Source organism: Mizuhopecten yessoensis, unplaced genomic scaffold, assembly GCF_002113885.1.
Source record: "Mizuhopecten yessoensis strain PY_sf001 unplaced genomic scaffold, ASM211388v2 scaffold8035, whole genome shotgun sequence".
NCBI lineage: Eukaryota > Metazoa > Mollusca > Bivalvia > Pectinida > Pectinidae > Mizuhopecten > Mizuhopecten yessoensis.
The window spans coordinates 468,658-485,787 of NW_018407346.1; the positions used below are offsets into that span (position 1 = coordinate 468,658).

The 17,130-nt window shown below is 34.8% G+C and overlaps 1 protein-coding gene across 1 annotated transcript; it reads left to right on the forward strand.

The window, feature by feature from the left end:
* The first annotated feature begins 3,321 nt into the window (after window positions 1-3,321).
* On the forward strand, window positions 3,322-16,919 carry LOC110454706 (excitatory amino acid transporter-like). The gene is made up of 10 exons (XM_021504359.1): window positions 3,322-3,599; window positions 7,435-7,509; window positions 8,462-8,584; window positions 9,649-9,730; window positions 10,507-10,673; window positions 10,875-11,001; window positions 11,329-11,562; window positions 13,698-13,892; window positions 15,701-15,835; window positions 16,058-16,919. Exons 1-10 carry the CDS (start codon window positions 3,449-3,451, stop codon window positions 16,200-16,202), a joined length of 1,434 nt encoding a protein of 477 aa, XP_021360034.1. The 5' UTR covers window positions 3,322-3,448; the 3' UTR covers window positions 16,203-16,919.
* Window positions 16,920-17,130: the final 211 nt, after the last annotated feature.

The following is a 17,130-nucleotide window of genomic DNA, read 5'->3' on the forward strand; positions in this document are numbered from 1 at the left end:
GTATACTATTTAATAATGATGGTTAGATGGTAGTTAAGTTGACAGTATATGGTCATGCAAACCAGTCTGCTTAATATTATATTGCCTTCTGGGGAGTATTCTGTTTGTATGCTGTCAATTATATTGATTTGAGAGGTACGAAGTGTAAATTTGTGTCCGAAATAGAAAGTTTACAAACTTTTCATTACACTAATTGGGAGTAAACGGTCACTATATGTATCAATGCAATATTGGCCATTATGTTGTGATCTGGTATTGATTGCTAACAGCTAAAAGGGTATAGTTTCAATTATTGACATTGTTAATATTTTTGTTTTACTTTTCATACACGTTTGTTATACCTTTCAAGAGAGTTTAATAGTTTCAATTAGAGTTCTATATTGTATTTCCTTCTAAATTTTTTTATTTTTTTTCCTTATATCTAGTGTTTGATTTTCAAAATATAACAAATTCGTGCATGTTGGATGTTATACTGTAATAGCTAATATACTCTTATATGTTTTTCTTCTTAAATATCAGTCATCATATTCAATCATGTTTTTAAAATAATATCAATCCAGCAAATTTAAAGCCACTTTATATTGCTATAATTTTAATCTTGTACACACCTTTGGATGGTTTGTTATATAAAAAAATTGGGGTCCAATTTTTGTTTTGCGGGGGTGATGTTATTTAGAGCATATATTATTGTGAACCATCCAATTGTGTGATTAATTAATATTACGTAAGTACTATATTTACATTTGTATGTTTTTGGTGTAAGGGAAGTAACTCCAATTATGATTATATCATTTGCCAATTGTAACATCATGCATGTTCTCCCTTGAAGGGAACTCTTTAATTTGGAAGGGAAAAAAAAGTGAAGATCACGAAAATGAACGGTTGTGTGTTATCATATCCTCAATATTCTGCCAAGCGAGTCCCCACTAGAGACAGTTAACTCAACCCGTTACACCGGCTTCTTAAAAGAATATGAAAGCCCCGGGTAAGACATTACCGCCAGCCATTTTCCTGTTCACGGAACATCTTTAGATTACGATGGCCAACAAGAACCGGACGCAAATATATAAATTCTGACCGTGGTACACTTTTTTTGGTACACAGAGATATGAAAAATCGAATATTTGTATTTTATGGTACAGCTGTACACTTACATAAGGTACAGAAACATTGTAAAATCAAATATTCGTGTTTGGCTCTTCAAAATTTGTCACAGGGTGCGTCTTTCGTTGTTTGAAATTGGGCACTCACAAACGCATTGAAAGATACGTATGCATGATAGATTGCTTCCGATGTACTGGGTCTCTGGGTGGTACAGTTATGTGATGGCACAACTTAACACGATATGCGGCGTGTGGACGATTTGTGAAAGAAAAGAAAAAACTGTGCGATAAAAACTTGCTAACACATTGAGCAATAGCTACAGCGTATGTTTTCAACAAGTATTATGCTCGGTAAATATTTAGGAATGACCTGTGAATATTATTATACGATTTAGTATTTATGCTGAGATCCCGTATTCATGAAGCTATCGTGCTCAAGCATGGATTTTGAGTTCAAACCAACCCTTTTGTAACTCGTTTAAATCATGTCATATAAGGAGAAAGTTGAACATAAACGTTGAAAACAGTCTCTGGCTTTAAGAAACTTCACCTTTTTCCCAAAATCATTAACATTTTTTTTTATTAATTCATAAACGGAACAAGAAATAAGACTTGAAAATAAATCCATGCTTGAACATGATAACGGTTTCATGAATACGTGCCCAAATCTTTCATTGTTTAAAGTACAAATGTAGGTTGCCGTATTTCAACTTGATTTACATGCTATTCTATTAATTTAACATTTATACAGATGGATATCACGTTTCGGTTGTTTTAAACACAGGTATATGTAACATGCATTGGTCATATGTGTACATGTAAATGTATATATATTTACTGTAGAGTGATATTTGTCTGTGTAAACGGTAATTACGTTGTGGTAATTCACTGGAATTCTGGGCCCGAAAACTAGTTGGGACACCTTTATTATTGATGTCCCTACATGTTTAGGATAATTTAGATATAAATTATAAACAAGTAAAAAGGGTGGAAAAATCTACGTGAATTATTTATCTGACGACTTTTTTTACCTCAGGAAATAACGTCAATAAGAGTGGGTTTTTTAAATACACAAAACAACAACTAAAACAAGTACTAATTTACATAAGTCTCCCAAAGCCCCGCAGTTATATTCGCAGTGCCAAAATACACATGCATATGAAATTTAAGCAGAATCGACCAATATTTTATTTCGACTAATCAGAGGCCGAGGTGACCAGCTTGGATGTGCAGGTGCGAAAACATAGGTGTCTTGCACATTAAAGCACAAGCCCCCAATAATCATATGATCGACAAACAAAATAAACTCAGAACGCCATGTAAGTTTAAAAATGTTGAATTCCATATCATTACGTTTTGTGTAACTTGCTGAGAGATTAATCGAAGCACAACGGCTAAAATTGAGACTTGGCTGTTTCCCTTAACCTATCAAGACTGGTCGGTTTTTCAACATACCATTATAAGAGGCACTATATGTTCTGGTTGAACAACGTCGAAAATGAAGGACATTTCCTGTGTTACTGTTTTACTTATGAAAACATTAAAGGAGACCTATTCAGTACGGCAACGGTATATAATATTAATTTTGAAAGTCTCAATAGTCATCAAACGATTTTTTATCTAATGCAATCTGATGATTTACATTTTTTACTTACTACATGTAAGTCGCTAAGCCTCATATTTTAATACATACGTCAACAAATTGTAATGGCTAGATAACTGCATTTATTGTGTAAATTATGTAAATAATTATGAAGCGTCTCATAAAACAACTACGACTAGTCGTTACATCTAGTTTCTATCTTTGAAACGAGAAAAATTATGCCTTTTATCAGCTAGGTATTTGGTACAATATGTTGATAGATTGTAACATGTGTTTCTGAATATGATACAGTTTCAGATGAACCTATAGGAATATTTAAAATATGCATCTTACTTCACACGAGGCTTCTATTTTTTCAACTCCTCATCAATGTTCAAACGATCTTATTACAGGCAAATATGTGCATGGTTTAACACACAACGAGTTGATCCTTTTTAATAGCCTAGCGGTACGCAAGATGTGAAGACGTTCTGCCGACGTTGTACCAACGAACTATGCACAACTGTATTTTTGATATGGTGTGCGATCACATAGCTTTACCCCTACCTCCGACTCTAATAACTTGCTGAAGCATGCATACATGTTAATGTCATCCAATGATCTGATTTACGACCTGGAGCATGTACTATCTACCAATATCTGTGTACAGTGAAACGCGTTGGTCCTCATGTAAACTGTCCGCATTACCTGTATGCTTCGAACCGAGGGTTGAAGCACTGAGACAGAACGAACAGATGACAACATGATTGCCAACAGGAAAATATCACCTATCAGGCGGTGGATGAAGGACAATCTAATAATCGTGCTGCCAGCTGCAGGAATCGTCCTAGGTTTCGCTTTTGGATTTGGTATCCGGGAGAGCAAGCCTTCTACTGAAGTTCTGACATGGATAGGTAGGAGGTGTTCAATACACATTGTGTAGTCAGCCTGGAATCATAGCTATATACACAAAAATAATGGTATTTTATAGAGTAATGTTCGTACGAATTTGGACATGACTTTACCTTGAGTTTTATAATTGTAGCTATTTTGCGCTTTACGTATTGCGCTAAATCATGATTGCGCTTATTTAAGTTTTTTAAGTGCATATAGTTTTGTTATAGATATGTTGTTTGTTTTATGATTTCAGCAGTGCGCGAAAGTGTTCAAAATACTAAAAATATTAGGACTGATAAAATCTTGAAGTATTTTTTTTTTAAATTCCACGTCCAGGTATGGGCACAAACTTACGAGTGTAGCGTATATATTAAAAATTACTTTGTAGAGTTCCCCTTTTATCTAAGCCCAGTGAACATATATTCAATGCATATAGCCGATGTTAGAAAAATCTTTACCTGCAGTATCACAAGGCGATGTTTGACTTATTTTTTGTGTGTACATGTATGTGCATACAAGTTTTGTTTTTTTGAAAGATATTATTGTCACACTCCCGCCATACAGTCCAATAAGGCTTGGACTAGATTATACGTTGTTCTATCGATGCATCGACTGCAAACCTAAGAGTAATATGAATAAACTGCAGGTCACAGTAGGTGAATAGTGCACTTCGGTATTCGTTTATACATCCATTACATTATTTTCAAGTTATATAACATTCAATTGTTTTTTATGTTGACCAATCAAATACTTTTGGTGTTTTAAATCCACATCCACATACATGCTATGAAGCACCAATCCTGATATTTCAAATCATGACTATAAAAAGTCACGTCTTCAAATTTGCTAAAGTATAATACTACTACTACTAATAAAAATATACAACATTTATATAGCGTTCTATATAATTTATAAAATTACTCTAAAGCGCTTCACAACATATGGATAATAGTATTAGTTATAATTGCGAAACAAAAGCAAGGGCTTACAATCACTTTTTATACATTTAAGCAAACCAATAATCATCGGAATGTGCACGTAAATGAACGAATAAAAGGGTGGTATTTACATGACGTATTTGCAAAGAGCAAAAAATGCAGACGTGAGTTTCGATGTCCCTCTTGAAATTGTCCAATGTATTTGACTTTCTAAAAGAAGATGGTAAGCTATTCCACAACGTAACCGAAACCCTCCCAAAGCACCGGTTTCCAAAGGTCACGATACGAGCTTTTGGGACACACAACAATGATTCTGACTCGGACCGCAGTGATCGTGATGGTTGATACAGGGTAACAAGCTCCTGTAAGACCTGGGGAGCTGTTCCATTCAGTGCCTTATATGTGTACACCAAATGTTTGTGCTGTGCCCTGTATCGTACAGGTAACCAGTGCAACTAGTTAATTTGTCAGATATACATGTGCCACAGAGCAGGGCGTTACCATAATCCAATCGAGAGGTAATAAGTGAATGAATCAAAATCTTGCATGCATCTGCAGTTATGAACTGACGAATACAGTCGATGTTCCTGATCTGGTAGTGACATGATTTGGCAATAGCGTTGACTTGTTTCTCCATGTTCAGTGAACTATCAAAGTATACTTCTAGGCTTTTAACAGCTGGGACAGTCTCAATAGTTCTGGCACCGACCTTTCAGCTGGAGAGCCATTGTTTGCTGACACTTTGGGGAAAAGACTATTAGTTCCGTCTTTTTCTGATTAAGCGCTAGCATGTTGGCGTTCATCCAGGTACTGATATTTGACAAGTTTCTAGATTTTCTGAAATTGCATCTCAATTGTCCTTTGGTTTGATGACCATGTACATTTGTGTGTCATCAGCATATAAATGATAGCGAAGGATTTGGTGACGACTAAACTCTCCAATCGGTTTAGAGTACAGGCAATATTTTCGTGGTCCTAACACCGACCATTGAGGAACCCCGAAATCTAGTCATGTGAGGTGGTATTATTATATCACCTCATTATCGTCGTTCACTCAGATAAGACTGTATCTAGCATAGTGCGGTATCAGTCATTCCATAAGAGTACTTCAAACATTTATAAAGTATGCCATGGTCGATGACGTCAAATGCAGCTGACAAGTCCAGCATGACAAGCACCGCTCTGCACTTGGTATCCAATGCAGAAGCTATGTTATTATGTACACGTAATAAGGCCGTCTCAGTAGAGTGTCCCATGCGGTAGGTCGATTGCATGTTGTCAACGAGACTGTATGCATGGAGATAAACCTCTAAACACCGGGACACAACATCTCTAAGATCTTAGACAGAAAAGACAGATTTGATACTGGGAGGTAGTTCAAGAACTACTCATTGTTCATTCCAGGCTTCTTCAACAATGGTCTAACATGTGCCTTCTTGAAACACAATGGAACCTTTGACTCAGCCAATGATTTGTTTATCATTGAGGTAGTCAAAGTAAGTAGTGCTTCAATACATTGTTTTAATATGTCAGTAGGGAGTGGATCAAGCTCACAGGACTTCGATTGCGAGGTCATGATGATATTGCGCAACTCGTCCTGGGTTGTTGGTGAGAGCTTTGTCAATGGTTCCCCTTCAAATTCAATGTCAGCAGTCATGAAAGAGATACCATTTTCAGCAGTAGAGTTCACTTCGGCAATGTTTTTTTCTGATCGATCTGATTTTTATTCAGAAAGTAATCACTGAACTTGTTCGACAAGTCTTCTTCAGAATTACAGCTTAGTAGGATAATTTCACCTTTCTGGCCCATTAGGTTTTTGGTGAATCTCAAAAATTGATCCTTACCACATATTTCGATTCTTTCCGAATAATAAGCCTTCTTTGAAAAGTGAACCAACTAGCCGACATTGTTCCCTATAAATATGATGGTGAACGGTTAATTTGGTTCTCGCCACCGTCTCTCTGCTTTCGATTATGACAGAATTTCCACTTTCAAAAGACATGGTTGCAGATTGTGTGACAAATTACTACTTTCTGTGAAAAAATACTGCCCTTGTGTACAACGGCCTTACACATATGTTTTTATTTTCTTGGTCTCACACTTAATATCACAATGAAAAATCGTACTGAAAACAAAATTAAATTATTCACCAATAACAAATTTCGTTAAATCAACTTTAATAATAATATACAACATTTATATAGCGCACTATATAACTTGTAAAATACTCTAAAGAGCTTAACAGCATATGTATAATAGCATTACTTATAATTGTTAAACAAAGAAGGCTTATAATCACCATTACACATTAAGCAAGCAGATTAATGGTATCTTCCCCTACCTTGAGCGTGCGACAGAGAAATCTCCTACCCGAGGGGGGATGCTTTTTGGTTGTCTAACCTGAGGCTCTGCCGAGGATTAGACACTTAAAAAAATCCCCCCGAAGGTTTGAGATTTCTGTTACACCCTCAAGATAGGGGATGATGTTTTTTTCTCCCATCCATTACTTCAGTCACAGCTCCATCGACAGTAGTCTGCTATGTTTGTAAACAAAGACACATGTGGGGTGTGCATATCGTCATTCATTATGATCATTACCGATGACGCATTTTTATGACGTCACAATTGAACACGTGCTAATCGGCACGCGGCTATCTCCCCCAAGGGGGTGACAAGCTGATCTTTCCCGGCTAAAACGGGAGACACAGCTGTGAAGGATCGGAGAAAATCATCTCAATGTGAAAATAAATCAATAAAGGAAAAACACGTGGTGGAATAAGCATTACTGGTAGATGTATATCATGCAGCGACGTGAAAAGTGCATATGAAATAACAAATATTCAAGCATTTGTATTATTAATTGTATTGATCGTAATGAAAAAGATACTTTCATGTATATGGTCTGTAATTTCAGGTATGCCAGGGGAACTGTTTCTCAGGATGCTGAAGTTGATGGTCATACCTTTTATTGTCAGTAGCGTAATTACAGGTGAGTTTATTGACAACAGAAAATCAGATGACTTACAGATATCACATATATTTATCAAAGGGACCTGATAAAAAAAATGGTGTAGTTTTTAACTCACTTGATTGAATGGAGTAATATGAATTGTTTAGCGGATTAGGGGAATACTCGCCGACAGTAAAAGAAATATGAACACATTGCATCTTCATTTGATCTATACATCTAAAGTATTTGCAATTTGAAGTGGAGACTTTCGAAGTTTTGTGAGTTTGGCTCACCTCCGCAACACATTGATCGATAATTTCAACAAAATGTTACTAGCTGGATTCTATACATGATTCTGGATTCTAAATATGAACACATTGCATATTCATTTTATCTATATATCTCAATTATATGCAATTTGAAGTGGAGGATTTCGAAGTTTTACAAGTTTTGTCTCACCTTTGAAACACATTGATCGATGATTTCAACACAATGTAATTGGCTATATTCCATCTTGTGTTTGGCCTTAACATGACCAATGAGTCAAAGCTGGACCTGGGCCCGTATTCATGAAACTGTTCTCATGCTCAGGCATGGATTTTGTGCTCAAGCCTAATTTCTTGTTACCCTTATAAATTACTCACCAAAATCTTGTTATGTCAAGGATTTGGAAAAGAATGTGAAGATACTTCAAGCCGATTACTGTTTTCAATGTTTACAATTGAGTTTTTGTTCGTTTGACATGATTTAAACGAGTTACAAGAAAGCTGTTTTGAGCACAGAATCCATGATTGAGCATGATAACGGTTTCATGAATACGGGCCCAGGCTGCTGTATAGTGAAATCTTATTTGTTTTGGCATACTTTATCTATAACCAGAATTTATAAGTGCAATCACAGGTGGGTGTCTTACGTTAATCATTCAGATAATATAAGAAGCATTGAAAAAAGGAAGCTATCGCTTTAATGTCGAATTGCCGTTATGTTACAGCTACAGCCTCTCTGAACGCCAAGTCAAATGGACGGATAAGTATCGTGTCCATCACCTTCATCGTCCTCACGAATAGCCTTTCGTGTGTCGTCGCCATCGCTCTTGTTCTCATCATGAAACCAGGTAGTTTATATATATCAATGATTAGTGATCATTGATATTCAGATGTGAACTCGGTTACTTTATTGTTAAAAAATATCTTGTTATCTGATTAATATATTGTGTTTTATTAGAAAACCGTTCCTTAAGATTTTATACTTTATAGAAGATCTTTATTATGGTCTTTCCGTAAGATTTTTTAGATATGAGTCGAGACGTTCTTGTTATAAAGAAATCTTCTCCTGAAATGAACAGAACTTTTAACAATTTTTGTTACGTTAGAAAATCTTAAGCCGATGTAAATGACACTTAGCATATTTCTTAGGCCAGTGTCAATTGTAATATTTCTAGCGACGTATCAATTGAACTTATTGTGAATTCACAATTATAAATGATGCTCCCTTATTTACATAGAGTAAAATACTGTTGATTAAACATGTATTAACTATTCTATAATGACCTGTATCAATTCTATATCGACCAATCAGAACGATTCTTACTATTCACTGCATTCAAAGCTGTACATTTTCCATTCAGCTGCAATTAGAGCGTCTAAAGAAAGGTGGTTGCTTTGGAACATCTTTGACACATTCTTTAAGTTTATAACATAACTACGGAATTGACAACACCTTTTTGTAAAAAAAAATCCATCAGATCATGACAGGAAACGATAGAATGCCGCTGAGTAGGCCATTGACGACTTGTTGCCAAGAGTGAAGTCGTTAGACTATGGCGTACAAGATTATTTTATTTTGAAGAATATACGGCTGTTTCTGGTCGTGCTTGGCACTCTTGAAAAGATTCTTAAAAGCCGTACTCGTGAAATATATATGGTATTCAATGGGAAACATTTAATATCCTCCATATGTAAAATAAAATATTTTTTACTCTTGTTATTTCTTTAATCCTATATTCAATTTGTATTCGAACATCACAAGCCATTTTTGAAATTTACTTAAAACAATTTCGTTTCATATTATTATTTAACTCCCATTGTCACATTATTGTTTCAAAAATAGTCCTTTTCTCACGATGTTATTTCACTTATCACCATGATATGCTTTATTTTGTGTTTAAATGTTTTAAAGGAGACGGAGTCCGCACAGAAATAACACAGACGGGATATAGAGGTGGTATGGAAACAGCAGACGTGTTTGCAGATTTATTCCGGTAAATTTTGGAAAACTATAATGTTAATGTGTTACTTATATTGTTTTTCAAAGATACATAGAAGTTCTCCGTCGTGTGATATTTAGTTATAATGTAAATCTAACTTGCGACAGTTATTTTTTCGAATTGTAGAAAGACACGAGTTTACCTAGTATCTTATAGTAAATAACGACGAATTATTTGCGAATATGTAGTCAGTTTTGGGACTGTTGGGTAATGATTCACGTTAAAATCAATTACAAATAATTAAGTTGGTCATACAAGTAACAGTAACATTATAAAATAAATAAGCTTACAATCTTGTTGAATGATTTGCGTTTTTCTATATCTATTGTCAATTAATTAAGGTAACGGCTACCATCACGTTAATCTATATTTCCCCGTTGTCACTATTGTGAAGTCCTTTTGAAAGTTTTCAAAATTTATATGTAAAAAATGCATGTTGTCATGCATTTTACACTGAAGTTTATAAGATATTTCAATATCTGAAAATAGAAATATCAATAAACAAATATATATAATACTACATGGATCGAATTTGGGACCTTACATTGGCAAACCTCCACTTTATCAGTGTGGTCGTACAGAAACTATGAAAACATAACGTCAAAATAATTATCGAATTCATGAGCTGCAAAGCTTTTGAAAAATGTCTAACAGGGAACATTACTCTTAACCAAAAAAGTCCTTTTAGAGGTTTCGACTTCTATAGAGAAAGGAGAATATTTCAAGCAAAAACGTAATTCTAAATGGAGCTCTACTTTTTGTGACTTCAGTAACATAATGCCAGATAATATTGTGGATATGATGTTTCAACAAACACTGACTCGAAACCACGTCACTAATGGAACTTACTTGAGGAATACAACAAACGGAACTGTCGAGGAGACTGTCAGAAAAATTAACAAAATTGTAGGGAAAACATCGGGCACCAATTTACTCGGTACGTAAACTCATAAGAAATGCATATTGCTTTATGTTAATTCTTGTAAAACACACCCATATCACTTCCATCGGGGCAAACAAGTATGATTGATTAAAGTTGCGAAACACCAACTGGTTACCTAGAATATCATATTCCTTTTTAAACATTTTGGTATAATGATGTTATTATACAATAATGCGTTTTATTCCCTCTATCTAGGTATCATTATGACATGTTTGCTGCTGGGGATAGCCATAAACAAGGCAGAAGGGAAGGGAAAGCCAGTACTAGACTTCTTTGAATCGCTGACAGGCGTCATAATGATAATACTACAATGGTTGCTAAGGTACATTGTAATATCATATACATGTATAACGTTATACATGAGAAACAAAAAAGTACTGTATGGAATTAGTTTGTTTTTGTTCATATATCATATGGATTTAAAGAATTATATCGAAAACGTCTTTTACCAATATTTGCAAAATTTGTTTATAATGTGATAAAACTGATCATAAATTCGTTTCCACTTCTTATAAGATGCATGAAACCAATAATTATTTTTTCATAAAGCTTGTCAGATTCCCACCATAATAAATACGAATCTTAAATTTGCTTCATTAGATAGGGTGTTATATTTACCATCGATAAAACTCATTTTCTTTTGCTACAGGTTAACGCCTGTTGGTATCCTAAGCCTGATTGCTGTTACTACAGCTACCATAAAGGACCTTGGCCAGGATTTTCGAGCTTTGGGAATGTATGTGGGCTTGATGACTGTGGGGATCAGTATGCATCAATTAATTATAATGCCGACAATATTTTTTGTGTTCACCCGACGAAATCCTTATAGATTTGCTGTGCAAATCAGTAAAGCCTGGATGATGGTGTTTGCAACAACAAGCACGTAAGTCAAAGCACTCTGTGCATATACTAATACATGTATCCGTTTTTTCTTCATGTTTAAAATGTTATATTTTCCATCTTCAATTATCAACGCAAGGATTTGAACCCTGAATTCAGCCCTCTAAAAATCTATTCCCACTCACAGGAGGGAATTCATTCTTCTTACATTTCATTTGCGGTTATTTCTTTCATTCTTTCCTCTATTTTCATTAATTATTCCTTCATTTATCTATTTTTTCACATTTATTCTCTCATTTACTCAAGCGTAATGGGGCCGCGGTGGCCAAGTGATTAAGCGTCTGATCATTTACGATCAGAAGCTCTCTGGTCATGGTCATGCTCATGGTCGCGGGTCCGAGGCCTACGTGGTGCGGTTGCCATGTACCGGTCGCAGGTCGGTTCTTTTTCTCCGGGTACTCCGGTTTTCCTCACCAAAAAAATCTGGCACGTCCTTAAATCACTATAGCTCTTAATAGACCGTAAAACACGAACAAACTAAATCAAATGCAAGCGTAACATTCACTTCGCTTTGTTTTTTAAAAAGGAGTTTCAATAGATATTTATATAGTAAATTGTTACCTTTAATATCAGGGGAGTTAACTGCGTTATGCAATCTTCATAAAAGTACGCTTCCGGAACAGTCGCTACTGTGTTGTCATATACTGAAATTATCAGTGCTAACATCATCATGAATACTAATAGGAATAGTACAAAGTAACGTATTAGAAAGAATGAATAAGGCTTAATACAAATTTAGTTACTTTAAGAAAGTAAGACTGGTATTTCCTAGAAATTTTAAATTTAACCTTTACATGAATTAAAAAAATAACAGTTAAATAAGTATATTGAACATTAAACGTATTCAATGTTAACTTTTTGTTCATCTGGGTCAGAGAGGTCAGTCGGTTTGTCATTCTACTGTGCCTCGAACAAGTAAGAAAACATTGGTGTATGAAAGAAAAATATTTGCAATCATCATCTCTTATATAAATATTGTAGAAGTTTATGAAATTGAAACATGATAAAAAGATTTAAATTCTTTTAATATTGACTATTTTTTTGTGAGATATTTGTTTTTTTTGGGGTGTAGGGCATTTATTTTTCATTGCTGTTTTACAAATATATATGAAAAGAAAAAAAATAAGAATATATCAGAATCCGGAATAAGATTCATCAGTTTGTTATAAGTAATAAAGACTTCTGTTTGTTTGAAGTTTGTTTACCACAAACAGCAATTGAAAACTTATTTTGCGGGCTTTCGTAAACGTCTGTTTCCCGTGTCAAGTATAGAGTGCAAATTACTGGTGTCTTTGCTCTAAACTGCTGGAAAAAATTCACTAAGCCTCCAAGAGCTGCATCAAGTAATGTCAGTTGTCAAAAATCACAGAGAAATTTCGCCAAATTGTACTCTAATACTACAGGCATTCAGGGGAACGGGACACATGTTTGACCATTTCGCCCCTTAATGGATGTTAAAATGGGTTTAGAGTTGAGACACCAGTTATTTACAATCGTTGCTTGCAAACTAAACATACGTTTTCGAAAGCTCATTTTTTTTTTTTTTTCTTTTGTTCAAAACAAACTTATGTGATGATTTTTGTTTGCTTCACATTTTCCTAATCATGACAAAAAAAGTATCTATAAAAGACATTGTTTTTAAAGATCTAGTTAACTGTTGTACACAGGTGTTACATTAAGCATAAGTATTACTTACTAGTCCGGCAGAACTGGCTATAATAGCAGGCTTCAAAATTCTGATCGGTCGCCTGTTGATAGTCAAGCTATCGACTGCTCTACAAAACACGGGGATTTGTCGTCGAAATCTGGCGATAGCGATTGTTAGATTTGTACATGTTTTGTTATATTTATACCTATATATCAGTTAATTCATTTCTCACTCACTTTCCTAGATATCATGTTTCAACTCGACACTATAAATGCTGAATCATTCTATTCCATTGCGGTGCTGTCAATTGATCATGATTGCCTACATCGACATCCATCTTGCCAGATTTCGGCAACAAATTCCATTTTTTTTATGGAACAATCACTAGTTGACCATTAGCAGGCGATCGATCAGTATTTTGGAGTTTGCGTTCATGGTCAGGTTTAGCGGACTAATGTATTACATTCCAGGGCCATGGCTATTCCAGAGATGCTGTCCGCGTGCGAAAATCACCAGAACGTCGACAGAAGGGTCAGTCGTTTTGTCGTTCCACTGTGTGTTGCACTCAATGCTAACGGAAGTGCCATGTTTATAACATCAGCTGCCATTTTTGTAGGCACTGTGGCTGGAATCGACCTTAATGTTGGCGACATTATTCTGATAGGGTGAGACATTTTGTGAAGATTATATATTTATTTACATTTATTAAGGTCGAAACATTAAATAAATCATAAAAAACTCCCCTCTGTTGATATCAAACCTTTAACTGCGTTGCTATATTTAAGAAATAATCAACATATGTACGTGCATTAAGGTGGAATATTTAACGATGGTGAGAACATGTCGGCCTGAGTTAATTATTTTTCCAACTTTTTCGAATCCCGCGTTATATATTCCACCATAATGCACGCACATAAGTCGATTATTTTTATTCTACCACGTCAAATGCAACTAATTGTAAAGTTTTGCTGTCTTATAAGGCGACATGACCTAGATAATTCGATATGCAAATTAGACCCTGTAAATCTTGCGCGTGCAAGATTTATCACGTGATCGTGTTGCCTCGTTTTAACTTGATCATTGGGGAGGTTGTTGGAACAGCATGCGTGCGCACTATTTCACGTGCATTGGTTATCGGTACGCGCATGGTATATCGCTAAATAATGCACTCTTTTTAACCAATGAAAACCGTCGTTACACCACAGACGTGGTAGAATATAAAATAATTTGACAATGGTCTGATCAAAATTTTATTAAACTATTGAACGCACTGCTTAGATAAGAAATGGAACTTCTTTGTGAACAGTTTGATAAAATACTTTAATTTGAATATATTTTTGTTTCAAATGCAAACTTATCTTATTCCTTCAAATGCCTATGTCGTGAGTAAATGTTTTCCAATTGAATTGCCCGTTGATGTTACTGTATCGTTTACACAAATCACAATCCGTACATACCAACCTAGGTACAAGTTAATCAAAGCGGGGTTCTTCCACTAACGTCTATAATAATTAAACATTAATACATTTCCAGTATATCTGCCTCACATACATAATAATTAAGTAAATAATCCGTAATTGCAAAAATACGTAAAGATGATTAAGTAAATACATACCAGTAAATCACAAACATTAAGGGCTCTTAAACCAACTTCTACATTTTATCGTCGTTTAAAATACCAACCTGTTACAGCTATACACATTACATCTCAAGCACACACGCAGCCATACGCACATAGGGAGATATTAGCCAGGTGGCATAGGACTAGTAGTTAGTGCCTGATAAGGCAGCTCCTGAGAATTCCTCGAAATTGTATTGATTAATGTATATGCTAATTGTATTAATTGTATATCTATGTACCGTAAAGCGCTTTAGAGTAGCTTATCCGATAGCTAGATAGGGCGCTATATCAAATGTTGTATATTTATTTATAAAATGCTGATGTATTTATACAGTAAAACACATAATGGATGTGTTATACTTGTCTAACTGACTTGTGAACTTACTTGTGATACATACCCTGTTTTAATTCTATATCTCATTCAAGTCCATTGGCAAATTATTTTATAGATCTTTTTTCATTTCATATGTTCATTGATTAAAAATTCGGAGAGTTGCATCAAATTTAAGATCCCTGTACCACCGCCTTTGTAAGTAAGTGTTGGGAACTGTTCCGGCATGAAGTCGATAATTCAGCTTTAAAAACACCTAAAAATATGTTATCTACAGTTTTGCATACAGCAGTTAAAGGGAGGTTACTGCTCACAGAAAAACCCAAAGTATGACACAGTCAGTGGGGCAGGGATTCTAAAATAGCGATTTTGGCAGACACTGACCAAAATGAAGCACATTGTCAGCGCCGCCTCCAATTTGAACCGTGTGTAGGAGGGAGTAAATATTACATATACTTCTAATTATCCCTAAAATTGTTCAAGTAACAATTTTGATCAAATTTTTTATTTTTTTATTTTAGCATTTTAACCGCCGTTTGCGTTATGGCGTTACCTCCCGTTCCCAGTGCTAGTCTTGTTGCCTTGGTGATGATCCTGACATCCATGAACATACCAGCCGATTCTATTTCTTTGCTGTTTGCGGTTGAGTGGTATTTGTAAGTATCATAAGTCGATATGATATATCCGATAGAACGTTTAACCGAACACATCTATCTAATTTGAAGCCTTATTATTGTTCAATTGTGAAAAATGCAGACGGGATATTCAATATTTATTTGTGATAAAAACCATCTATACTTAATCGACGGATAAGTCATACAAGTGCATGCGTAGTGTATTCGTAAATGCTGATATGTTTTTTTTTTTATTTGTTGTAGGGATCGGATCCGATCGTCAAGTAATCTTGTAAGCCATACACATTGTGTAGTTGTAACTTATCATTTCTGTAAGAAGTCGCTGGAACAGTCGGACGTGTTACAAGATATAGAAGACGACAACAAAAATGTACAACAGTCGTGCTAGTTGTCAAAATAGAACACCATTTTATAACGCTATGAAAGATATTTTGGTGTATATCACAAGATGCAACAATCTTTAAGAGCTCTGACTATTTTCTGTAAAAGTACTTATTTAAGCGCATTTATGAGTTTGAAATAAAATAAAATTCCGCAATGATGAATAAATGTACTTAAACATAGTACAATATGACAATATACAGGAAGTTCAAATGGCGTAATAATAGCTTATCGCTATAATTAAGGTAAAAAAGGGCTAAAATGATACTACGCTAAAAATGAACGTTTACTGTATCTTTATACATGTATGAGGATCCTATAAATTCAGGAGCTGACGGTTCATTTAAATTTTCTGCGCTACCTGCACATATTAATTTCCTCCTAATATTAATAAAAAATCTTTAAAACCTGAACCAGAACTAAAAAGATCTATTGTGAAGGGGTCAAAATAGTTCAAGTTTACTATTTTGTTTATTTATGTAACACGCGGTTAATTAAAACTGTTTAACTTAAACGAACCACTGAAAATTCCTGCGCCAATGTACTCAAAAGGTATTACAAACATCAACGCTTATCAAAAACAAGAATAATTGGTGTTAGGTATATAATAGACCGACTTTTAAGTATTTCATTCCAAGTAACTTGTATGTTGCACAGTGTAAGCGTGAATGCCGATGTTTTTTTTTAAATTTTCATTGTATATTACTTGTTACTTGTAAGTTAAAAGTAGTTATCTTCATGTGTTAACTAAACTTAATTGTTTTAGATTGACGTTTACATATTTCGAAGAATGTTAATTTTAAGTTGTAAGCGGTAAAAACATCTTACATCATCTCCCTTGATTAGCACTTAGCACCAATGCACACACACGAGCATGCTAAGGACCAGAATTCAAATGTTCTGTGTCACTGAAATATTTAGATTACATTGATACA

Coding starts and splice junctions, on each gene's coding strand:
- LOC110454706 (XM_021504359.1), top strand. CDS start 3,449: ATGATTGCCAACAGGAAAATATCACCTATCAGGCGGTGGATGAAGGAC. Junction 11,563..13,697: donor GTGTTTGCAACAACAAGCAC/GTAAGTCAAAGC, acceptor ATTACATTCCAG/GGCCATGGCTATTCCAGAGA. Junction 13,893..15,700: donor GGCGACATTATTCTGATAGG/GTGAGACATTTT, acceptor TTTTTATTTTAG/CATTTTAACCGCCGTTTGCG.